Here is a 26,940-nt window from a genome sequence, read left to right as displayed (position 1 = left end):
TAACATACTTCCGCGTCTGTTCTGTCACGTGACCGTGACATCCTTAAACATGGCGGCAAGCGGTGAACGTGCAGAGATCTCTGTGAGGAAGAGACGTGTTGGCAGTAAGAGAACAGAGACAGACTCCGCTGTTAGCGGTGGAGAAGATGGAAAACACTCCAGCAGCGACGCAGAGAAAGAGAAGCCGCTTCTGTCCTTACAGCCCGGGACTTACTGGCTCACTCGCATTGTGCTGCTGCGCTCCGTCGCCTTTATTTACTGTATGTTGACACTTACGGTCTGCAGTCAGTTAGTGTGTGTGTGTGTGGTAGTTTAGCTGTAGGGGTTTACTTTTTTATCATTAGCATGACAGTCACAGTTTAGTGCCACGGTATCTTAACGCATGCGCACTTTACTGTAAATAAAACTTGCGTGAACGTACCTACACGTGTGTTTGGCAGTTTTTTAACTACTGTTATTAATGCTCTGTTAGTTTCTGATAACCATTCATTTGAAACACAGGGATGGCGCAGTCAAGGAAATATACTGATCCCATGAATGTGAACGTCAGATGAGTGAATGAGGCAAGTTGTGTAAAGTGCTTTGAGTCTAGAAAAGCGCTATAAGAACCAGTCCATTTATCACGTGTTCTGATTTTACTGGTGCTTCTTGCAAAGAGCTGAGCTCACAACCACCACCAGCGTTTTACTCACATCATAAATGAGCCCCCACCTGAATAGCTCCTGTCAGGACAGCTGTGCCTCATGGAGAAGTTTGCTCTTTAATTTGAGAAAAATAAACTAATTGCTTCTGTCTCACAAACAATTTCATTTGTTTTTTAGTTGTGGCCTTCAGTGTTGCTTACAACCAGAACAAGCAGCTGATTGGTGAACATGGCTTGATGCCCTGTAAGAGCTACCTCAGAAGTGTCAAGCGCTATGTTGGGGGGAAGATCGGAATGGCCGCCATGGCGTACACCCCCTCCGTTCTCTGGTTCTTTGACTGGAGCGACATGGACGCCAACCTGGATGGCATCGCCCTGTTGGGGATGGCGCTGTCAGGGTTTGTCCTGGTGATGGGAATGGCCAACATGGTGATCATGCTCACACTGTGGGTGCTATACCACTCCCTGGTCAATGTAGGACAGCTGTGGTAAGTGTTGGTTAAATCATGCTTTCACTCTCAATAAAACTGGATTAAAAATGTTTTAATGTAGAGCACCTAATCTTAAAGATTGATCAGATAACTTTTTACAGCCAGATTTGTAGAAATCTTCAAAAAACTTTATAGAAGATCTTAAGTTGTAGCCAAATTTAGTGAGTAGAGAAGCCCTGATTGGAACGTTCTGGGTTGATATTAATGTTTGAAACTATTAGATTTTGAAAAACCATTAATTTACTGCTCAGAATGTAAAATAAGTTTCGCATTCCTGCTACAGGGCTTTTAATGTGAAATTAACAGGAAGTGTTGTTAGAAAAATAAAATATAATATATCACTGGGAGCAGAATTTGAGTAGTCAAACGTGGCTACGTAGAGGGCTGTGCAAAAGTATCAAGCCGACACATTTCTTTACATTTTGATTCAGAATTCTCATTTTTCAGTGATTTCAAACTATATTTCTTCAGGCTTTTCAAAGGTCTCTAAGTATTTCTTTAAGTCCTATCAATCATTTAAGTATAATAAAACACCTAACTTGCATTTTTAAACTAATAACTGTGTGTGTGTGTGTGTGTGTGTGTGTGTGTTCGTGTGAGTGACTCAGAAAGAATATGTAGGTTCAGGCGACTTTTACGATGGAATATCTTTTTGCATATTAGTCACTACAAGATTTCAAGTGAATTCATTATTAAGTGTATGCTATTGCTATTGCATAGCATACACTTCAGTTATGATTGGATGTTTCCGTGTTTAAAAAGATAAAATTATGTGAACTATTAATGTTGTAGGTCCTAATTTGAAGCGCTCATGCCCGCGCTTATATTAGCATAAAGCATACATGCATTTAAAAACATTCCCTATAAGATGATCCCACAGTGATGGTTACCATAGTCAGCTGTCAACTTCTCTACTAGACAGCAACTGCATATTTCATTTCTTGTATTCATGTTGTGACTTATTTTTCCGCAAAGCATTTTGGCTGCCCAGCGTGTTTGATCTCTCCTGACACCAAACAGTCAGTTTCACAGCATTAACCTGCTTCCTTTTTCTCTTTCCAGGTACTCCTTTGGTAAGTGAACTTCCACAGAAGCTTCCTTTGTTTCGCCTCCAAAAAGAAGTGGATTTGAAGGAAAGCATTAATGTGAGACAGGTGTCTGTGTCATTTATATTTTCATAAAAGGTGAAACTGATTCTGTGAGATGTTTTAAACCTGTGTTGAGCAACACTTTTTAGAAAAATCGAGTTACGGGTCACAATTTGAAGAGGTGGATTTAAATAGTGCTAAAGATCATCAGTGTTTGATCCTTGTTCTTAAAAAAAGAAACAGAATTTTAGTGTGTATTATTGTTATTATTATTATTTAGAGTAAAAGTGTAGTTCATGCTGCTTTTTATTAATGTGTTTTTGGTTGAGTGGTTGTTCTTTGGTAATGCGAGGGCCTGATTGAGTCCTTATGTTTGTATTTAGCACATGTTCCTTAAACCAAAAGCACATCTATACTGACACATTGCGTTTATTTAGAAGCCTATGACTGTAAGGTGACTTGACATATTTGTAAAGATGAGCCAGTCTTATTACAAAATTCAGTAGATATCAAGATATGCTGCGAAAAAATCAACTACTTTGTTTGCAGCTTAGAGTGAAAACTTAGTATATTGTTTTTTAACAGGGTGAACCCAATAAACTGTCATGGCTATGATGGTAAAGATGGCGGCGGGGGAAGTATAAACATGAGGTTGCATGTAGAGCTTCGGCCCAGATAAGTGGTGAGGTCAGCGGCAGCGCCGTGATTGCCTAATGACACTTTGTAGTCAGAGACGCCAGGCCTGTGTCTGTGTCTGTGGTTGGGCTGTGGCTTCTATTACCCGAAAAAGAAAATTCCTTTTCTCTCATTCTGCTGCAACTTGGACTCATCATCACACTCTGGCTGACAGTGGAGCTGAAAGTCTGCAGATGAAGGTCCACTGTTCCCATATTAGTGCACTTAGCACTAATATTGGGTTGTTTATAGACATTTATAGACTATAACACTATAATTTTAATAGGTGATTCCAATTTAAATATTTGTTTTTCTTCAGTGCTTGAAACAATTCCAATCCTAATGAGCATATGCAAACCTAAAAATGTAACGTTATATTTGCTAAACATAAGCACTATCATTGTGAGCATATTATACTGACACTGCCATTTAGCTTCCAGTAAAATGTCAAAGTATCTCTGGGAAAAAAGCTATTAGGTAGCCCGTAATAAGTGTCTTTGACCAGTCTGCTGGCGACCCATGTCGAAATACGGTTAGAGGTGGTTTCATTTTAGCAACATGACTTTTGCAAACTGAAATATTTTACACTTCAAATGATGCCTCATGTAGTCCTGAAATAAGGATTTAACCCCCGGTTGAATTCACAGTTTTAAACACAAAGAAATGAGCAGCTTAGGTCAGTGGTTGGTTTATTTCTGTAGTGAAAGACAAATTATCTACAAAACAATCAAGAATGAATCATTCTGCCACAGTTAGAAATTAATGGGAATTTCAGAGAGAGAAATAACTGGAACTCAAATTGACTACTTGGTAGAGTAGCCGTTGTCAAGCAGAGATCTTTGCTGACCTCGTCGAAATCCTCAAGGCTTTTAGGTTGTGGTTTGGAGATACAAAACTTCAGCTTTCTGTCTCATCTTTAGCGGGTGTCTTCTTGAGCTTTTGACTTTGAAGTATGTTTTGGATCATTGTTTTGTGGGAAGGCCCACCCACGATGCATTTTCAGTGTCCTGGCTGAGTGAAGGACATTCTTATCCAAGACTTTTCCATTTTTTTTCCTCAGTGTGATGCAGGGATTTTATAATATTGGCAGAAAAAGACCCCCAAAACATAATGTTTCCACTGCCATGTTTGAATGTTTTTAGGGTGGGAGTCAAAAATTATTTTCCCACAAAGTACAGGACGTGGATTGATGCCATCACAAAATAAAAAATTATAGACTGAGTGCTCAAAATTATGAATTCAGCAGCAAATCAAACACTTATTTCTCTTACTGTACATGCATGACAGTCCTGTTATAAGCTTTTTCACATATGTATGGCAGATAGGCAAAAGATCCACACACTTAGCCATTAAATAGGTTTGCAGAGGTTCAGCAGCAAAAACCAATCACATAAAGCTGTGTTTTTGTTTCCCATCACTACTGATATTCACCCTGTTATGGCAATAAGTTGGGGTCACAAAACATTAATCGGCTGGAAAATGTTACTCCCTATTTTGGCAAAATTTAGAGTTCCTCTCCAACTTTGACAAAGATGTGCTTCTTCAGTTACATCCTGACTTTGACTCCCAGAAACACAGTTAATGTGGCTTTATCAAGGACATTACCAGACAAACGTGTGCCATTCCTCTCATATTTATTGATATTGTTCCAAATCAGAAATTTGACGTCATGTTGTTTTCTTGGGGCGTGCATGTGTTACTTTGTTGACCTGAAGTGTAATGTTCCTGCACCATTAAAGCAGTATTAGCTCTTCTGTGCTATAACACACTGAGCCTGCGTTAAGTAAAGCAGGTCATTGATGATCTTCTGATTGTTTGTGCAGGTTGGGAGAGTCAGCTGTTGGAGACGGGCTTCCTGGCTATTTTCTTGTGTCCGGTGTGGACTCTGTCCCAGGTTCCCCACCGGTGCCCCCCGTCTCTCATCTGTATCTGGACCTTCAGATGGCTCATTGTTCGCATCATGCTGGGGGCTGTGAGTATAGCAGTTTATAAATACACAGAAGAGATGTCTGCAAATTTATAGATCATTTATTGCATGCCGTTAAAACAAGAATACAACTGCTTTGACAGTAAATTTTAGGAAGTAATTTCAAACAAATTCACAATAACTGAAAGATAAATGAGAAAGCTTACCTTTGTCTTCCATTTGTGTGCATATATCTTCTTCCAGTGGCTGTTAAAGTTTCTAAATTAAAAGCCTGACATAAACGCATCTCAGTCATGTGAAGAAATGAAACCGTTTCTGAGCAGCGTGAATGTTTGTCATCGGATTTTAGACTGTTACTTTTGGGTTTTTGCTATTGAGCTCTGCCAGCAGCCGGTGATGCCAAAACAAATATACGGTCGACTAAACAATATGTCTCTTTGTTTGACAGTTTCCATGGTGAATTTTAGACCTCTGTCTGTGTTTTATCTGTCAATCACTGTGTTTTCCACAGATTCAGTGGCATTTTTTCAGTTACGACCACAAAGCGAGCTGAAACGCAGGGAGCCCCCTACTCAGCGCTTCACTGTAAAAGGCTCTCATGGCGTATTTCATTCTCTGATGTACAACGTCAGAATGAATGTTGAGTTTTGTTGCTAAGGGCTACCGTTATTTGAAAGCACCTCAGTTATGCTACAAAACGGTCACTGCATAAGCAAAATGAAAGTGCTGTTATTTTTCAGAAGGCATAAGCAAACTTTAATCTTTTAAGAAAAGATTGAGAAAGTTTTTTTTGTTCTGCTCTTTGTGCCACCAAGATACACGTATCTTAACAACTGACTACTGACCAAGGAAACTACTAGAGATCATGGTTTCAAAGGGGAAAATTCAATGACTTTGGTTATTTCCAAATATTTCATTTATAGGCTGACATTTAGGCATTCAGGTAAAGTTTCCTGACAAGTATTAGATATGCAGATATTCAAAACACTTAGAGGAAATGTGATGATGATGATGATGATGATGTCTGGGGCTTAAATTTGTTCACTTTGTTGTTTATTGACTAAATACCTCCAAAATTGTGACTAAAAACTGAGAGTATATTATTTTTGTGTGCAAAAAAGAGAACTGCTATTACTAGTGGAATTATTTAGATTTTAATAATTATAAAATTTTATAATTTTAATCTCAAGTACTTATGACGAGTTGTTCTGTTGCAGTGTGCTGCACAGATATACTGCAGTTTTGATAAAATGCATCAGCTCTGCTTGCTTTCCTCAGTTAAATGAAACCAGCTGCTGCACGTTATTGTTCAGAGTACACAGTGTTAAGTGTATGGATTTATAGCAATGGATGATGTTCTGGGCTTTAGCTTTACAAAATATTAGATGAAATTATTATTGGACCTGATTAGTATCTAGTCAACTGATCACCCTCTGTCTAATTGGATTAGCTGATTAGATTTTGTTGATAATTTATTTTGTAATGTTGTTAAGAATGTCAGAACTTTAAGGTTAAGGTCCAAATAGCATTCACATGCTCCTTTTGTCAGGAAATCAAATCCAGATGATAAACAGTAAACAAAGGAACCACACTGACTGTATATTGTCTTACTTTGAAGCTCTGCTGCACATTTTCTACTATGATTATGAGATGAACTTTCCTATATTTTAATTTTTCATGTGAGACGTCCATCACGGGTTTGATGACCTTATAGTGGGAGAGCTTATGATGGTCCAAACTGAGGTCTGCTTAAACGTTACAAAGACTCAGCAACTTTTCAGCAGTGTTAATTGCAGTGCTGTTCCTCCCACAGTGTTTGATCCACCCTGGCTGTATCTATTTATCCATCTGAAAGCACTGTGGTTCAATGCTGTTCTTTGACTTATATATTTGTGAGGATGACAAAGGTTAGCATGTACTTTTAAGGTCCCTGAAAATATAGGAGATGGGTTGGGTATGAGCCCATCATTTTTTATTTATTAATTTCTTTAAGCAATGAAATGTCCTACAATGTCGCACAAGTCATTTTTCCCAATAATAATTTCATACCACATGCTATTGCTGTAGCATCTAATATTTTTAATATATTAAAAAGGAAAGAATTGGACTATAAATGCATTAACCATATATTATTAATTGGGATGGGCTAATAAGATAACAGTTTAACTAAATGTAATTTTCCGCTTGTCAGCCTTTACCATTGAAATAAGTACATAAATCATTTTAACATCCTTGATAAAAATTTATACCCTGCTCTATTTAAACAAGCCTTACCTTAAGCATAAAAATCCAATTTAAAAGTATACATAAGTGCCTTTGTTTTCTTGCTTAACGTTGTTATATAAACCAGACTTTCCCTGCTAATCTTGATTAGAACCATCTCCACTGTACCTTCTGTAGTAAGTAATTACCTCATTAAAACAAGGGGAACTTCCAGCACACTTGCACACACAGAAATGCCCCAGCATTTTATAAAAATATCACATGACCATATTTTATGCTAAACAACAGTGTTGACATTAAAATGTTTAAAAAATGTTGTTGTAATTATTACACGTTTCCCCCTATTTGTTTCCTAATTAGCGTAGCTTAACATATTTAATACATCATGCACATTGAGGTGGCATGTTAAGCTGCTCGGATGCATTTCAATTTGTGCCCTAGCAGCTTGTGTGCAGCAGCAGTAGACTGTGAGGTTAATCAGGCAGAAAGCTACAAAATGTGAAGCTAATTAGATTTCAGAAGATCAAGTCGGCTCATTAACTATGAAGCTCTGTAAATACTTTAAATATAAAGTGTTTTCACAAAAGGGGATAAAAGCCTCATTTTAAATTCTGATTGATGTTCAGCCTTATAGACATTTAGTCCCTTCTATATCTTAAAGGTAAATTAGATAAGTGACCCTCAAATGAAGTCTCAGTGTTGTAAGATGTGATGCTTTTTCAGTACAGTGTTGGGTAGATACATTTTTGAGTATAAGCATGGTATGCTTACTTGATTAAACTTTTGTATGAGGACTAAATTTCTCATGTTACCAAGAATATTGACAACAAAGTCAAGTAATTGATAATAGATCCTTCATCTTAGCTTGCTAGCTGTTTCCTGATGGTTTAGTTGTAACTTTAAATTAAAATAGGACTTCAAATGGCCTTCTAAGTTTGTTCATAGTAGAGTTTGATCATACTAATCACTGAGGGTATAACAACAGCCCCCCCCCCAGTAAATTCCTGAGAGTTTAAAAGCGCCTCTTAATAGATGAAGGCAGTAAAAATACTGGTGTTGATATTTTTTTTTTTTGTCAGAGAATCAATAAATTATTAAGTTCTACTGTTGCGTATAGTGATTGTAAATGCGTTGTATTATAAATTTTTTGCTTGATCAAACATTTCCATTAAACACAGCAGCTGTAGGAAATATTTTGCTAGGTGTGGTTTGTGGCTTAAATTGGCTTTATAGAGTTAACGGTGTGTAACGTGAGCTGAAATCACATTTAGACTTTGGTTCTTGTGTTGCTGACACGTTGATTCGCCCAGACTGTTGGTGCACATCTGGTCGACTGGGATGGATAGACCTTTATTGCCTGTTATAATAAATAGATGTGGGTAACAATGAGTTCAAGGTGTACAAGAGAAGCTGCTCATGATTCCTGGCTGAATGACATTTTGGCTGTAACTGAAGATATGTTTAAGTAGAAGTCCAAATTATTAATACTGAAAGACTGACGTGGATTAAGGCTTTTATACAGTCCAGCTATGAGTCAAATGTAACTCAGACCTAACTTAAGTGTGAATGAGAGCAGCAAGAATGAGCCAAAAGCAATATTGAGATTGTAAAAAAAAAAACCCCAAAAAAGATGAAAGACGCTAAAGAGCTGCTTGGTGCTAATAGGAATTGCACTGTAAGATAGTAATTCTCTGTTTATTCAATAACTGCTAGCGTCAGGTTTCTGACAGCAGTCATTGTATTCATTGCCAGCAAAACAATATTGATTATAGCAGCTTTAACTCTGAGTTCTGAATCATCATAGGTGATAACCCTAACTTTGTATCACAGAGGAAGGCAAACGTGTTTTCTGGGGACAAATGCCAACAGTTTTTGATTTTTCTTTGTTCCCTGAATTATAAGACTTGGGAGAACAATTCAATTAAAAAAAAAGAAAAAAAAAAAAGAACAACTTTGCAAAAAAATTAAGGAAATTTGTATCTGGTTGACAATGTTTTTGCAGCACTGTTTCTTGGCTATAAGTCTTATACCCCTGTGTCTACATATTTTCCCTTTAAATGGAGCCACATTCATAGGGAAAATACATTTGTGGGCTGCAACCATGATACGTTTCTCTGTCAGTGCCAAACAGCTTATTCGGTTATTGAATCTTGTTTTGAGCTTCTGGTACTCCAGGTGCAGCTAATCGGGTGCCTGACTAATTGGCATCTGCTCCAAGGATGCCTTGTTTACCAGGATGCCACGTTTGATTGATCTGGAGAGGCCATAGGGCAACTTCAGGCTGGTGTTCCACAAAACAGAGTTGGAAAATTATTTGGAGTGAGTTCTAGTACCATCTCCAAATTGAAGTCGAGTTCTATATAACTGGGAATGTCAGAGACGGGCTTTATTCTTCTGGTGGTGTTGTCTCCCAAAGAGACCTGTCATCACTTAGGAACTGTAGGCAGTGTTCTTCAAATTTATAGTCAAACTTTGAAGGAAGATACGGCCGACGACTCTGCCCAAACAATCCACAAGAGATCACACACAATCCATCTCTGCTCTCACAGTCCTGCCAGGAGGCCTTCCATGACTGCCCTGCACCATCAGGCCCATTTGTGCTTGTGTCGACAACACGTGCACTGGAACATGTCTGCAGTCCTGACCTCAACCCCACTGAACACTTGTGGGATCACCTTGGGTGTGCTGTTCGTGCCAGAGTGACCAACACAACAGCACTGATCTCAAATGCTGGCTGAACAGTTGGATGGCATCCCACAGCAGTGTGTGACCAAGTAGAGGTGTCAGGCTGTTGTGGCTGTGTATGGCTCTTCCACATTCTACTTGTTAAACTGCCAGTATGTCTTCTTTCTTCAGACTTTAATCATCCTGAAAATGACACCAAACAAGAGTCAATAGGAGAATAAGCTGTTTGCCATTGGCAGGGAAGATCTGAACAACCCACATACTCGGCTCTCCTGCTCAATGCACAGATGCATTTTTCTTACAGGGGCACCGTTTCCAATGGTATACAATTTATTGCTAAAAAGCATAGTTACAACAAAATAATAGTTGATAAAACACAAATGTCCTTAGTTTTTGTGCTAAGTTTAGATATTATGATTGCCTAGGGTCTGGGTTAGAGTTTGGATTACAATCATGCTTGGGCTTTTAGTCAAGGATGCCTTAAACCTCCTAGAGTTAAGCCTTTAAGCTCATGACAATCAATGGACTGAAAATGTTTGATGATTCATTACCATTGTGTCATTGGCATATATTGATGATATTACTATTTACTTTTGATAAGTGGCTTCCTGTTTGACTTCCAAGAAAGGCCTTCTTAGAGTAACAGTATGTTTTCATTCATGTTGGAAAAATGCCATGTCAAACAAAGCAATGTAACACCAGTACTGCTGTGGCATTAACACCACAGTTCCTCTTTTCTGTTTTTATAGTCAGATTTTCATTGTTTGAATCCAATGGATACATTTGTATCCAATTTTCTTTCTTAATAAAATTTTGAGCGGATCATAGTTGTGAAAGGTTGAATCTCTCTGGTGTTCTTTGCTGAGTTTACAGGTTCATATCCTTTCCCTAAGGCCTCTTGATACTGACGAGATATCTGTTTATGTCAGAGGTTTGTATGTTGGGTAGTAATTGATGACATTTCAGAATCTCATGACTGAATTGAATTATCAACAACATCTTTGGCTTCATCACCTCAGCAGCCAGCAGCCAAGTTTGTAATCAGAAAGAAATGTCCTGGTTTTTGTAAATCTGGTTAGAGGTTAGCAGGCGACTTATTCCAAATTCCACGTCGACCACATGACAGGCTGATGTGTCAATATTGACACTTGGGTCCTGGATAGTGTCCTGTTTGCTTAATTCAGTTGGTGGAAAACAAGCCCTGACATTGCATTTCTCTGCATTTTGGGCTTAGTTTGAATCATTTTTTTTGTTTTTTCTTATTTTATTAAGGGAAAATCCTCAGTGAGGGACTATGGTTAACTTTTTATTACAGTCATAATCTGCATCATCAATTTAGAAATACCATGGACTTCTAACAACAGACTTGTGATTCAGTAGCATGACAATTTCTTTTGGCCAAAAACACTCAAAGAGCTCTATAGGCTTTTTTCCCCCCCTGTATTCGTCAGCATACTTATTTTTTTTTAGCACTGACTCTGTTTATAACTGAATCTTCTGAGGGCTTCTTCTCAATTTGAGGCATTAGCACAACAGGGCTGCACAACTGTGAGCTGCTATTGAGTAGAGAAGGTCAGAAAAGCTAATGATGTTTTCAGACGACAAGCAAATTAGATTTGTTGTGTCAGATTTGATCTTTGGTGGTGGATCCCCACTTTGTATTGTGTCTCTTGTTGTGCTTAAAGTGTGTCAGCCACTGAGGGGCTTAAGTATCTTGTCACTTCTTAGATATGGCTACATGCTATCCTGTTTGTTAGAGTGTAGCATGTTAATGAATTTCTTCTCCATAAAGCATTTGGTTTATTTAGGCTCTGAACATACACTGGATGAGTATGATTTTAGTGATGCCTTAAATTTTCCACTGTAAGATTCATATTTTTGTTCTTTTGGTTGAGATTTTAAAGCATTGGTATTATCATGGTGCCCTGATAATAGACTGAAAGATTGATAAAACTGCAGTGAATGTCTTCGTTTTGAAGCCTCAGCTTTATTTATTGCTGTCGCCATTGTGGATTTTTGGAACCAAAAAAATTACTATATTAACAACCCCAATTGTAACATGTGAATAGAAAACCGTCTCAGAAACCCAAATTTAATTCCCAGTGGAACATTAAGGAAATAGTCATTTTGAATTTAATGGCAGCAGCAAGTTAAACTTGGCGTTTAGGTCAAAGGCTGAGCCAATGCCCAGTTTTACAGAGCCACTAGCATGTTTTATACACATTACATATATATGAATATGTAAATTTGATGTTATTATTTATTATAACTCTCCAATGGCGTTATTATTAACTGGTTCATGTTGAACCATTTCCTTTTGAGACAGATTTTTAGTTGTCATGTGCTGACATCCATTAAGTCCAGCTAAACACAGAAGTGCTTGCTGCTGTGAAGTTTGAAGTATACTGAGGTTGATGTAGCACAAGTTTTATGGTTTTTCTTTTCAGGGTCTTATAAAAATCAGAGGCGACAAATGCTGGAGAGACCTCACCTGCATGGACTATCACTATGAGGTGCGTATGTTGCATTTAATGTACTCCCTGCATGTCCAGCTTCCTGGTTCTCAGTGTTCTGTTGTTGTAAATGCACAGTGCAGCCTCAAGGCCCTTTGACATTTGACACGGCGTGCGCTGCACTCACCCTAACTAGAGTGAAGGACCCAAAAATTGCAGCTGCTCTACGTGTACTACATGCGCCTGCTTCTTGTCACTTCCAAACATGTATCTCTCTGACTTTATATCCTCTAGAGAGTTTGTGACGTATTATGTTCAAATGTTTAATAAAAAGATGTATCGCTTATTCATAAAGACTTAATCTTTGTAACTATCCCGATTAGTGAAGAGTGTGTCGTTTACACAAGACGTCTTTGCCCCCGAGGTCCTCAGAGCCATTGGAAAGGCTTTGGAAGTCCCTGTATATGCATATGAATGTTTTCCTTCATCGTGTGGCTGAACTTAGCGCAGCATGCTTCGTTTCTATTGGCTGTGTGAAGGTACGTCACAGCAGAATGCGCGCAAACAAAAGACACGAATGGGTTTCAAAGGGCCTTCAATCCTCACAGGTTGGGCCGGGAGCTGTTCACACTTGTTTCCTTCACACTAGAACCCCTTGGTGGTTCTAGGAAGTTTGTTAAACATGTTCTGTGCAGAACACAGATTAAAATCCCACGTTTGCTTGCGTTCTGAGTACAGTGCAGGAGCCGCTGCAGTAACGACCTCCTACAACCAAAGATTTCACCTAAGCTATCATATTACAAGTGTCCAGCAAAACCAGAGTCGCTTTTAAATTTCCCAAAAGCCCGTTTTCTTCAGCAGTCTGAACGTCTCAGTCTGATTGATATATAAAAACAGTGAACCTTGGCTTCGTCTCCTGGATGATGACAAAGCTGCAACAAACTCACATCAGGCTAACCACAGCAGGGCAGCACATTACAGAAACCGCTGTTGTGGGATTCAGTAAATCAAACTCTTACACTGAGTGTGAGGTTGTGCAAATCCAGTGTTTGTTTTTCCCTCGGTGGGACACTCGACCGCTCTAACCAGCACTGCTCGATGTTAGCGGGCCACAGAGGGAGGAGGACCTTCTTCTGTCTTCTGTAATTAACATAGACAGGAATATTCTGGCTCCTATGAGACGGGATACATCAAGAATACTTCATAGATATTCACCCAGCCGAAAATACAATAGGAAGGGAGGTTAGGTTGTAACACACAGGCTTGCATGGAGTTGATAGCTAGGATTATAATGTGGAAGTATAAAGCGCTTACATTTTTATCCTTTCTAATTATGGCTTTTCCTTCTTTCTTTCTTTGACTCTTCCTTATAAAATTTTCCTAGATTTTCCCACAGTTTTAGCATTCATTGCCATACAGGGCAGCAGAGTTTGTGAGGCCAAATATTTTCCACTGTACAAATTTCACAATTTCATGTGTATCGAAAATGTTGAACTGTCTTAACCTCAACTAAATTGATCAAATGTCCTGTACATTGAAAAAACAACATCAGTTAATTCTCCCCATGTTCAGTGTATGAAATAATTATACTCTCTGTTCATATGTCATGTGATTACCATTACATCATAAAGAAAACTCCCCTAAATGACCTTGTTGTTACCAGAAAGATGGGTTGTTGTTTTTTTCCCTCTTCCTTTTGATACCTTCATTTAAACTTGTACAATGTAAAAATAGTTAAAGTTAAACTGATCTGTTGGTTAAACTGTTGATTTTCAGTGTGCTCAGTAGTATTAGGGGCACACAGCTGTTACAGCTAGAACAATGAGAGCCAGATGTTGACCAATTTGAGCAATCGAAGGTAGATGATGTTTAAAATCTCTGAACTGTTAAATTCAAAGTGAAATTCTGCTTTGCTAAGTTCAGTACACACAAACAATAGACACAAGCTTTAAACAGCTCCAGGTTTAATTAGTCTGGTGTGACCAGTAGCTTATTTTAAACTGAGGCTAGCATTAGCTCCACTGACAGTAGCCACTGTGATGTCAGCTGTTGGTTTTGGAGCGCTTATTCTGAAGCTTCAGTCTGACTGCTTTGGTTGTCGCCGATATCGGGCTGAAAGGGTCCCCCTAACTCCAGCTGCATGGATTATAAAAAGCTTTTTTTTTTTTTTAAATTGCGATGAAGGGTGAAAACAACTTTTATAATGACTGTGAGTGTATAGGGGTCAATCTGCCTCTAGTAACGCTCAGGAGAGACTGGTACTGGCGAGTGGGTGCCAGTACCAGTCTCAGGAGAGACTGGTACTGGCACTTGCTGATTTGTTAGTTCAGGTAAGTGATGAAGTCAAACATCTCACATCCAATTGGCGTGTCTCGTATGCAGCACACTGCTGAAACTGCTTCAGCCTGCTCACACTTTCATTTCAGCTGGAAGCTCCTTTGCAGCCCACTTGACATGACTTGCTGTCATTGAAGTCTGGTCTCTTCTGCGATGGCGGTTGTGCTGCTGCTCTCTCATCAGGTTTTGAAACATATCTATATAAACTATACCAATTAGAAATGACCACAAGTGGAAATGGCCGTCTTATTTTAACTGTAATGATGCATGACAGCGCTGGTTCAGTTCTCAGAGCTTGTGACTGTTGTGTAGCTGTATGTAGCTTTGTTTGTAGCCTCAGCTACTGTGCTCACTGTATCTTGCTTGAATTATTAAATAAACTATAGATGCCTGCGGAGGCAATTCTTTAGCTACATGACAGTTATTTAAGGTTAGTGTACCAGAAAATGAGTTTGTAGGATGATTTGTCAGGTATAATGTGGAGCTTATTCCGCGCTGGGTCACTTTCCCTTTCCTGGTCCAATTTCAACAGTTAGCAGCCTACGCCGTAATGTAGACACACACGCACGCACACAGGACCGGAAGCCAGTGGTGCCAGGTGAACCTTATTAACCCCTCGGACACAGTGCTCCCTTTCAGATGAGCAGAGGAGCTGCAGATCTCCTCCTGTCCTGACTCTCTGGGGGCTGTGTAGCTGTGTTTCAGCATAGTTGCTGTTTTGTTTGCCTCTGTATGTTTGTTGTAATAATGCTGGTTTCCAAGTCCTGTGGGGTTGTTTGGCTGTCTGAGGTCGCAGGCCCCTTGCCCTTGGTCTTCCAGGGGTGTTTCAGTAAGCTGCAAGTTTAATAACCCCAATTTTCTGCAACATAAAAACAATAAAGGTTTGGGTTAGGATGCCAACTGTCTTGTTTTCATTTTTCCTACGCCTATTCCTGTGCTATATTTATTTTTCACTCCCTGTAGCAGTTTGCATATTCAGCTTTTACATAGCAACCAGCTCATGCACGCATAATTTACCAGTCTGTATGAATCCTCTGGGGGGTTTTTTTTTTGGGGGGGGGGGGTGCATAGGTGTGGTTGCTGTTATTTAAATAGGTTTCCATCTTTATTTAGACATGGAAATGTTTCCCTCAAGGTGTGACACTATAAATTAATTTTCATCCCATCTCAGACAGTTATTGCCAACGTAAATCTGAAAAACTTCCATCTTAAGCTGTGAGCAGACGGTGTTTGGAAAATGTTTGCAGATCAGAAAAACTTTGCAGAACTTCAGGGAGGAATCCATTCATTAAAGATGAGATGTTACCGTGGCACTTGTCACCTTGACCTTGAGTTTTTTCTCTGTGCAGACCCAACCAGTTCCCAATCCCATGTCCTACTACATTCACCGCTCTCCGTGGTGGTTCCATCGCTTTGAGACCTTGTCGAACCACTTTGTCGAACTCATCGTCCCGTTCTTCACTTTCCTCGGCAGGCGGCTGTGTATGGTTAATGGAGCAATCCAGATCCTTTTCCAGGTAATTTACACTGTTCACAAGCCACAGAGAGCAATGAGAGCAAAGGCTGAATGATGATTGATGTTTATGGCAACTGAGATAACGATCTTAACGGTGGTGCCAAGGTAGTAATGATTAAGAGGGGAGAAGTCAAACAATAATGAAATATAAATGCACCTACTGATGTGATGTTGTTGGCTCTGTTTTGGGAACACTGTTCCTGTTCAGTGTTTGCACACACACAGGTTTAACCAAGGCGGGCTGCTCAGATAGATTTTATGTCATTTTATTTTTCATTCCTTGAAAGTCCCCTTACTCTTTGAACTATGAGTTAATGGCTTTAATGTTGGGATGTTTGATTGCATTTAGCTATTTTATCCATTACTGTACACTTAAACTGAATCTGTGCCTCATGTATAGCCTGTGGTAGGCTCCCTGGTAGCCTACACGAGGTGAACACGAAAAACAAAGTAGGATTTTGAGGTATTGGTGCTGCCCTTCATTTTGTTAGAGCTCATTGGGTCGTTCATTTCTTTAAAAAAAAAAACATGTTTTCCAGCTTTTTAATTGGTGCTGAAACACTGCTGCATCATCTCTCCTCACTGTGCCTTCTCTCTGTCCCATTATTTTGGGCTGCAGGTGGTTTTGATAGTGAGCGGGAACCTTAGCTTTCTGAACTGGCTCACCATCGTTCCCAGTTTGGCCTGCTTTGACGATGCATCGCTGGGCTTCTTGTTTCGCTCTGGGGCTGGAGCCAAGAAAGCAGTGCTGGAGATACAGAGTGAGGATGTAGCTGGACGCACCCCAGCACCTACCAAAGGTATGCACATCCCAAACTGTGCAAACGCAGGATATTGTTGTCTACTTATGAATTTGAAATGTTGGTATTCAGCAGTACAGACTGACAAGGCTGCATAGCATCTGGTTGTGCTAGAGAAGGAATTATGGGAATAAAAAGGATTAGCACTTGGAGAGCTGCGTAGCTGGGAAAAGAATGACATCAAGTTTGTTGGAATTTAAAGTAACGCCACTTACATTTTTACAATACAGACTGCTGAAACTGGTAAAAGTGTGAGAGTGGCCCCACTCTAATTGGTCCCACTGGACCTATTAGTGTCTTTGCTTCACTGTAGCATAGTAAATATGAAATAACCTGGTACCTGGAGTGTGGGCCTATTTGAATCATTTGAGCAGAGCCAGAAAGTTGGTCCTGGTGAGAAATGATTGTGGGTAGCCTGATGTGTTTAACATGTGTTGGGCCAGGCAGAAAGGTAGGAAGGAACTGATGCAGACTTAGCAAATGTTTGCCAGTACCAGCTACCCCGGCACACATCGTCCACACCTTTTTTACTAAGAAATTGATTCACTGATCACAAACACATGCAAACACGCCGGCTCACTCGTTAATGCCAACCTCCACTGCTCCAGGCCAGACACTAATAAATGTGTCACCTTGATTTAAGGTGCAGTTTTCCTCGGCTTCAGGTACAGGTTTGGGGTGAATACACATTTTTTTTGGCTAAACGGGAGCGACAACATGCATGTGCAGTTTCATATTTAGCTGAAATGGAGCAGATGACAGAGAAAGCAGTGGGCTCTATCCAGTGACAGAACATTAAGATGCATTTAGAAGTTGTTTTTGTGTGCGTGTGTGTGTGTGTGTGTCTGTGTCAGGTATGTTGATTCGTCAGGTGGTTAACATATCTTTGGGCATTCTGATTGGCTGCCTGAGCATCCCTGTGGTGACGAACCTGCTGAGTTCCAGGCAGGTGATGAACACATCCTTTGACCCGCTGCGCATTGTCAACACGTACGGAGCGTTTGGCAGGTACAGCGAGAGGAAACGCATATATTAGCAGACATATTGCAAATTAAGATTTTTGCATACTAAAGAAATTAGTGAAATTTAAAAAATGTGATCCTTTATTCGTTTTATTTAATGTTTCCTCTCCTTCTGTTCAGCATCACTAAGGAACGTACTGAGGTGATTTTCCAGGGCACTCTGAGCCCAGATCCCAAGGACCCTGAAGCATTGTGGGAGGAGTACCAGTTCATGTGCAAGCCGGGGGACGTGTACCGGCGGCCGTGCCTCCTCTCGCCGTACCACTATCGACTGGACTGGCTCATGTGGTTCGCTGCCTTCCAGGTGAAACCTCACTACAGCATTTTTTTTATTTATCATCCTAATGTTGATAAAGAGTTTCAATGTATTAATATTATTGTTGCTGTTATGGCTGTTTATATCTAAATGTAATCAATGTGGAAAAGCTTTAGTACCCCATTTCCAACACTGGGGGGCAGTGTTTCGACGATAGTGCTGCACGCTTGTTTTAAATCAAGCCAGAACTGTCATGTTTGCCCTTCAGGCTTCATTTGTGTGTCTCTGTCTCCCTGTATCTGCTCATTATTTCCCTTTTTCTCTCTCACAAACACACATTAAATTCCCTTGCCTCCTCTTTCTCACTTATTTGATTCCCAGTGTGACTCGTTAAAATTCTCCTCTCTCCTGATTTCTGTCTCTTCCTCGTCCTCTCTTCTTTCCGTCTCCTTCTCCTGTGTTTATTTCAGTTTCTAACACATTGTCTCCATCTGTTCGATCAGACCTACGAGCAGAGCGAGTGGGTGATCCACATAGCAGGACGCCTGCTGTCCAACGACAGCACAGTCCTCTCACTTCTCGACCACAACCCGTTCCAAGGCAGAGACTCACCCAGGTAAACGCACACAGTCTACACCAGCCTCACCAAAACACTCCCGTTAAGTTTGGGAAAGTCCTCAGAAAGCTACAGCTAAACTTAGACGCTGGTAAAAGAAAAGGGATACGTCCAAAACCACACTCATTCACACAGCTGTGAGCCACCACAATGGCTCTGTGGAGCTGATTGCTGAGTGGAGTCGCTTCAGTAGCGCTTCACAGGAAGAAGAGAGCAACTCACACGCACACAACCTTTAGAGACGTAACACAACCATCAAGGAAAAGTGTGTATTATGTGTACAATGTTCACCTGCACTGGTCTCTATCATCACCAAACCATTTTTAGCCAGCAGTGGAAGGATAGGCACATAACTAGCTAGTTGAGGCATGCTAAGTAACTAGCTAACCGGGCAGATCTTTTTCAGGCAGTGGAATCGTCTAATAACAAACACTACATTGTTCCTCAGTGTTTTAACGTGCATGAACACCAGCGGCACAACATGCTGGTATGACCATCATGGTCCAACCCATACTGTATATAAAAGATGGACAACACGCACTTTGTCGTTACACAGTGATTAGTTAAGTTCTGTTGTTGCAGCTGAAACTTTTTTCTGTCGTTCTTAAATCATTTGTAATGTTTTTTGGTGATTTGTGTTGTGTGTTGTACAACAAGTTCTTTGGTCAGTGTCTGTTGTTTTTAAATGTGCTATATAAATAAACTGGACTATTTTCAATGTCACCATCTCGGTGTTTTAAAAGCAGATGTGAGGATTGACAGGAGGACTGCTCATTGACTTGTGATTGATAACACAGGTCTGCAAAAAAGCTTTTTCAGCTGCATGGAATATTTTTGGTAAATTTTATGTTTTTTTAGGGTGCTGAATCCAAAAATGATCTCAATTTCCCTCCATCACATACATTTTTTTTTTTTTTTGCAAAACATGAGTTTATCTTAAAAAAAAAAAAGCGATGAAAAAAATCAATATTTCAGTATTGTTTTCTAAGATTCCTTACCTTTTGCTCTGAGCAAAACAAACCTAACAAACTCACTGTTGTTGGTAGACACAGTATTATAAGCCCTGAAGAATGTATGCTGACGATAAAAATCATTACTTCATGTGAACGCAGTTTTGGGCTCTTCTTCCTTGCAGGTGGGTTCGGGGAGAACATTTCAGGTACAAGTTCAGCCAGCCAGGCAGTGCCAGCGCAGCACAGGGCAAGTGGTGGCTGAGGAAACGCATCGGAGCTTACTTCCCTCCTGTGAACCTGGAAGGACTCAGGGGCTACTTCCAATCCAGGAACTGGCCCCATCCGCATTTACAGCAGAACAGAAAGTAAAGCCGTGAGCTCTGAAAGTCACGGTGAAGAAGGGTGGGATTCGATTTCATGAAGAACTTTTTCATTGATATCGAGCATCCACACATTTATTCCCACATGATGTGAGGGTTTTTGTAAAGCTTTCAATTAAAGGTGGGAAGTTGCCCGCCTTTGTATATCTGAATGAGTGCAGTTTCTATATTAAAAGGGATCTACACATATGTAATGATCAGCTTCCCTGCTTTTTCTTGTGTGTGTGGTTCATGCAGAGAGATGTCCCACCGTATTTGTGTCTGTTCCGACAGTCTTTTAGATAGTTTGGTCATTTGTGTCACTACAGATGTACTCATACGAGACACATGTTATGCAGATGATTCACAGATCTACCTCCCACTGAAACGCAAATCTGTGAACCCTCTGAAGAGTGTTCGATTGTCTGGAAGATGTTAAGATATGGATGACTTTAAATTTTCTCAATCTAAATGAACAGAAACCTGAGATCATTGTCTTCGGCCCTAGTGACCATTACGACCTCGGCCCCTTAGAAAATTATAAAAAACCGTTTGCGAGGAATTTAGGTGTGATTTTTGATTGTAATTAAACATTCAATAAACAGATAAATAATGTGATCAAGACCAGCTTCTTTCACCTTCGCTTACTTGCAAAGGCGAAGCCATTTCTCTGCTTCAGAGACTTTGTGAAAGCAATCCATGCCTTTATTTCATCTCGCCTCGACTTCTGCAACAGCCTTTACTCTGGTGTTACTTCGTCATCTATTGTCCGGCTAAAGCTGGTTCAAAATGCTGCGGCAAGGCTTTTGACTGGCAAGTGGAAGAGAGAGCACATATCCCCTACACTCGTCTCGCTGCACTGGCTGCCAGTAAGGTTTCGAATTGATTTTAAGATCTTGACACTTGTTTTTAAAACATTGCATGGACTAGCTCCTATATATATCTTTCTGATCTTTTAAATTGGTATACTCCGGCAAGATCTTTGAGGTCTGTGGCCCAAATGCTTCTGGTTGTCCCAGGTCTAGATTAAAACAGGAGATTGGGTATTTTGCTGTGACTGCTGCGAAACTGTGGAATAAACTGCCTTTACATATCAGGACCTGCAACACTGGATACTTTTAAAACTCGTTTAACCTCTTAGGACCTGGCGTCCACATTACATACAAAGTTTTTCTCTACAAGGGCCTGATATCCACTTACGAGGACATTATACTGCAACTGTTCTATTGAAATTTAAAGCGAATGTCCTCATGTGTGGATCTAATTTTTCTCAGAAACAAAAATCAGGTAAAAAAAAAATCAATAAAAAAAAAATCTGGTAATTCTTTATTTTTAAATTCATCAGGTCCCAATCAGCTCAAATATCAAAGAGAAATTTCAAATGCATGCCATGAAAGAGTTCGGGTCTCAGGAGGTTAAAGACCCATTTTTTTACTCTTTGGCTTTTAATTCTGTACGAGTCTGTCATTATTTTATTATTATTTTCTTATCTTTTATTTTACTTTCCTTTTTAATTTGATCTGATTATTTTATTGTACAGGTCAACAGTTGTTGTTTTTAAAAGTGCTATATAAATAAATTGATTTGATGGTTGCCTTGTACCAACCATGACTGCAACCCCTCCACTGTGTATTCAAACTGTGCTGAAGGGTCCCGGAGCAAGTAAGCATCACTTTCACAGTTAGCGATCACACTACTTATATTGCTCGAGCCAGCTGATCTGTACACAGCAGTTACTATGAAATAAGCTAGAATACTTCCACTGGGTACAGTTCACCAGATCATGTGTCTGCTTTTGGTAGCTTGTTTACAGTTAAAACAGTGTCAGCTAAAACTGAACTTGGGCAGGTATAAAACAGCTTGTGTGCTCATCCAAGAAATCAGCCGTGTCATTTCATTCTGTGATGTAAAAGCTACCAGTAACTTTTACACGCTTTTACTGACCTGGTAGCCTGCCTGCCCCTGGGTGGGTCCGGGATGGGCGTGAGGTTCTGGGGGCGCTCCGATTCTGGGCTGGGGCCCTGGCCGGGCCTCGGGGCCTTGGGTCCTGGTTTGTGTGTTGCCGGGGTTGTGGGCAGGTGGGTGCATGGGGGCCCATCCCTGACGCAGGGTGCCGCCGGTGCGGCGAGCCGCCTGGGGGGCTCTTCAACTGGTGGGGGAGATTGTCACACCTTGCAGGAGCTTTCCTCTTCTCAGGAACTCTCTGCAGGAGGGGGAGATACAGGAGAGGTGGAGGAAGATCTCAGCCTGGGCGTCTATTGTCTCATGTAGTCTGGAAGATGAATGGATGGTGGGGTGGGTGCAGTTTTCTCTGTGGTGGGGTTGGGTGGACTGTCCCGGGCTCTGTGGGGCCGGGGGGTGCTGCTGCGCTGGGCCGGTCTGGATGGGCCTGGGCCCCCTTTCCCTGGCGGGTCGCGGAGTATGGGAGTGCCTACTGGGGTCAGCGGGGGAGCTGGCCCCAGGGAGGGGTCACCTGCCCCTCCCTTCCTTCCCTCCCCATCTCCAGCTGCCTCCCTCTTCCCGCTCCACCACAACCACCCACACATGCAGGACCTTGGAGTAGGGGTATGTCACCAGGGTGCAGAGGAGGCTACCCCCCCCCCCCCCCCCCCTCTGTCCCCTTCTGGCTGCCTCTGCCTCAATTTTATCCCACAACTTAGACATTCACATTACTCACACTCTCATTACACATACATATAGGATCTTGGGGGTGGGCACGCTACACGGAGTCCAAATTACCATCAGGGTGTACACTTCACCCCTGGTGTCGTTGCCCACCTCTCAATTTTGAATACACGTAGACATTGAGGGCTAGCAGGAGGGACTATGTGCTTACCTGCTGCTCGCTGGCAGGTAGCTCCAAGCCCTCCTGGGTTTTAATTGCACCTTAGAACACACATGCATCAACACTACAATGAGCGGGTGGAGGGAGGTTTGGAGTCTTCTCTCACCCCCGTTCTCTGCGGCCTGCTGGAGCGGGAGGGCTAGGAGGAGTTGGCCGTCCGACTGCGGTCTTGAGTGTGGGGCCTCCCTGCTGCTGCGGAGTTGGGGCGGTCTGCCTCTCCCCACCGCAGGGAAAAGGGTAACACCACCTGGGTCTGGGTGCAGTTCCCCCCTCCAGGGGCAAGGGTACCTAGACCCGGTTTGTAGAGTACGCTTGGGGAGTGTGATTGTGTGTACAGCGTCTCTTTATGTCTGTCTCCACGTTGGTTGAGTGTGGAGTAAGTGCATATGAGAGCATGAGGGTGGGAATGGATGTTTGTGTCTGTGTGTGCCTGTATGTCTGTGTCTATATGTCAGGTTGGGTATCAGACGCCACCTCTCTGGGGACATCTCAGGCCCTCCAAGGTTTGGAGGCCTATCTCCCCCCACCACCACTTCCCCTGCCCCGGTGGCGGACTCCCTCAGGTGTCGGTGCGTTGGTGGTTCTTTGTGTCTGGGGGTGGGCGTCCAGGTACACACCGGCTCACTCCTTGGCGGCCGCTTATCGGGGCCTGGAGCCTGGGGCTCGCTCGGGCCACTTCGGAGGTGGGGTGCCCCCGGCCTCTCGGCCTGGGGCTCGGTCACTCGGGCACAGCTGGCTGCTGGCGGAGCTCACGGGCGCGTCACTGCAACTCCCCCTGGCTTCTGCTCCGCGGCTGCTGAGTGAACCCTCATCTGGGACTCTCCTCAGCTCTTACTGGAACAGTGGCGCGGCTGCCCCTCTGTTGGTCTTCCTTGGTCTCTTGTGTTCTGGGGGCCTCTGGATGTCTGGAGTTTTGATCTCCTCCATACCTGCTTCATGCCCTGGAGGACGGGGCTATGGCCCCCCCACACCCTCTAGCAGATCATTACATGGAGAAACCTTTGGAATACAAGCGCGCTGATCCACACAGGTATGCACACAGGTGTACACATGGGTGTTCACAGACGCGGACTACAGCTTTCTTGGCTGCTGCCTCAAAGCACATTGTGCGCTGTCTATCTTGCGTGCTGCACAACATCGTTTATTATTTAGTATCTACTGATATCTACTGCTAGCTAGTTTATTGTGATGGTGCCGGTTTTTTTTATTATGTTGCTCTTTGTTGTTTGCTTTCTCTTCTGTTTTTTTTCTCCATACAGGTGACCCAGGTGTTTTTTTTTTTTTTTGTTTGTTTGTTTTTTCTCTCTTCCCCCCTTCTCACCGTCTCTTCTCCCCTTTGGTTTTCTTTCTTTCTCTCCCTCTCTTTCTTTCATTCTTTCTCCCTGTCCTATCCCCCAGTCATGTCTGTCCCGTTTGTAGCAACTGAAAATAAAATAAATTCATAATTATAATAAAGGTCAATCAAATGGACCAATATGGCAAGGCCATGATGATCCACTTGGTAAAATAAATCCGCTTGGCATCTTTCTTGGCCTTAAGACAACAATTCCGATGGCTAAAGATCCAAACGGGACACAAAAAAAAACAAAAAAAAAAAACTTTTACACGCAAATGTCCTTTGGCAGTAAAGTTGATGCACAGATCTATGGCATTACCTAATGAATTATTGTGTCACTAAACTTGTATTTACAAGGATGTTTGTGCTTAAAATTAAGTCATTTTATGGCCTAAAACCAGAAATAAACGACAATAAAACAAAAATAAATGACAGACATGACATGAAGTCAGACGATATTGTTAAAAAAAGTTTGTGGTTTGCAAAGTAGCTTGCAGAAAATGTGGGCAGGTTAAAGCGGCTTAAACGGGGTAGCCATAGCAAAGCGTCGGCGCAGGGCATCTACAGATCAGAAGGTTGGTGGTTTGATCCCTAGCTGTGCCATCTCCAGGTGTCATTGGGCGAGATAATACCCCTTAGTTGTTCTCCAGTTCATCCATTGGTGCATTTACCAATAAAGCAATTCAGTCTCACCGTGAGGCCTGACTGTCGGTCAGAAGGTTGAGGTTTCAAGTCCCTTAATGGTTGTCTTTTCACACTTTTACTGGGAATATCAGATAATCTGCCAGTAATGGAGGAGTCTGATTTTCTGGACTGCCGCTACGCTCAGTTAAATATCACAATTTTTTTTTTTTTTTGCAAAAGTAGGTATAAAACGACTGCTGACAACCAGGCAACAACTAAGAATGATAAAGTTTCATTGATCATTTTGTCAATGATTTGTTCGTTGCTATGTAGAAGCCCTGTACCTTATCACCGCAGGATTTTCTTGAATACCATACTTGGACTTTTAGATTGTGATGCCTAATATCTTGTTGAGTGATGATTTTTCCTTTTTTTTTTCCTGTTTTGGCTCTGAAATGAAGACCGCTCCTGGTTGGATCTACAACTGTTGGTTATTGATTATTCTTCAGCTCTGAAACACATTTATTATCCGGAGGCCTCACAGAGTTTTGTGAAACGATGTGACCGATGTGATTAATTCTCCATCGAAAATACGCTTTACAAACTTCAGAGGAGCGTGTTTATGGTTGCAGTGAAATATGGAGAGTTCTGAAAGTCTTGACGGTAAAATATTGGACAAAACAAGCTGGATTTGAACCAATAAATCTTTCCTCCATTCCGCAATGAAACCGCTTTGGCCTCTGTTAGTGGGTCATTAATTTGTCAGCCTGAGCGTTCAGCATCCGCTAAGGTCTGAGTTACGTCTTTATGTTACAGTCACGATTTCTTAGGGCTGCTTGACTTATAATTATATACAAGGTAATTGCATTTACTTAATAACACGAGTAGATATCAGAGATGTGAGATGAAGGTGGGGAAAACATGTTTCTATGCAAATGAAAATAACCTGTAGTAACATAAATGGCCTCTAGATGGTGATGTTCACCATGTTATCAGCGTAATTAGGTCTTTGTGCTTCATTCTTCCAGATTCACTGCTTCACAAATATCTTTTCTCAAAGGGAATCAATCTACCGTGTGTGTGTGTGTGTGACGTGTGAGTGACGTGTGTGACGTGTGTGTGTGAGCGCTACGCTGCTATTCAGGACCTTTTGTTGGTACGGCAATCCTTTTATCTGTTAATGACAAGTTTCCAGATTCATCAAAGACTGCCGGGTGTCTGCGATTTTACACACATTCTTTGGCGTTGTATTCTCCTCACATGACAGATATTATTCAGAGTTGCTTTTATGCTACCTTTTCAGTATCTGTACTGATGTTTAAATATAAACATCAATGTTTCCCTCCAACAGCTGTGTAAAGTACCACAAATCATCTGTTTAAAATTTTTAGAAAGAGAGCAGAAATAATGATTTGTTTTGGTGTACATGACAAAGTGGATGTGTATTTTTTTGAAAAATGAACACATACACTGTGGCTGACAAAGTAATTTCCACCTTGCTTGCTTCATGGATAAATAATAGCTTCCCTTCCTGATGATGGAGGGTGCACCATTCCCTGGAGAACTGACTATGACTACTGTGTATCCTGTGTAGACCCATATTTTTCATTATTTTCATCATTAAATAATAAAAGCTGGATATAAAAAAAGGTGCGCGACTAAACAGTGTTTCCTTTTATTTAATGTAATGAAGTCGTTCATAACAGAGGAGCAGCCATCTGGTTAATGCAGAATGAATGTGGCTGCATGTTGTGTTCTTATAATAAGACTGCGAATCAATTTCCCATCAGGGACAATAAAGTTACCATTGACCATTGACATATTGTTTTGGTTTGAAATTTTTTGTAAAAGCCTCTTTTATACTATGGGGGGGGGAAACAAACAAAAAAACAACTAAACAGTAGGGCAGGGGTGGGGGTTGGTAGCTAGCTACAAGTCTCAGCACATATTGACATAGCCTAGCTGACTGTGTTCAGCCATGTTCCCTTTTAACCATTTTAAACATTTCTTCATTTAGTTCACAGTGTTTAGTTAAGTTATGTTTATAAATATCATAATTACATGCTTAATACATCTATGGCGTTTCTTTCT

At 41.2% G+C, this 26,940-nt stretch overlaps 1 protein-coding gene and 1 long non-coding RNA gene across 2 annotated transcripts in view; one reads left to right on the top strand and one right to left on the bottom strand.

Annotated features, from left to right (window-relative positions):
- The window catches only part of LOC309712689, a 354,596-nt gene that overhangs the window by 178,243 nt on the left and 149,413 nt on the right, over window positions 1-26,940 (bottom strand). The window lies entirely within an intron of this gene.
- lmf1 (lipase maturation factor 1) lies at window positions 20-20,259 on the top strand. Its single transcript, XM_082543669.1, has 11 exons — window positions 20-260; window positions 822-1,131; window positions 2,197-2,207; window positions 4,721-4,869; window positions 12,180-12,245; window positions 15,872-16,039; window positions 16,658-16,838; window positions 17,693-17,846; window positions 17,981-18,164; window positions 18,620-18,732; window positions 19,868-20,259. Exons 1-11 carry the CDS (start codon window positions 50-52, stop codon window positions 20,052-20,054), a joined length of 1,734 nt encoding a protein of 577 aa, XP_082399795.1. The 5' UTR covers window positions 20-49; the 3' UTR covers window positions 20,055-20,259.

This window comes from Aulonocara stuartgranti, assembly GCF_965226115.1.
Source record: "Aulonocara stuartgranti genome assembly, chromosome: 8".
In the NCBI taxonomy this organism is placed as follows: domain Eukaryota; kingdom Metazoa; phylum Chordata; class Actinopteri; order Cichliformes; family Cichlidae; genus Aulonocara; species Aulonocara stuartgranti.
The sequence above is the reverse complement of the archived record's forward strand: the minus strand, read 5'-3'. Positions and strand labels throughout refer to the sequence as shown.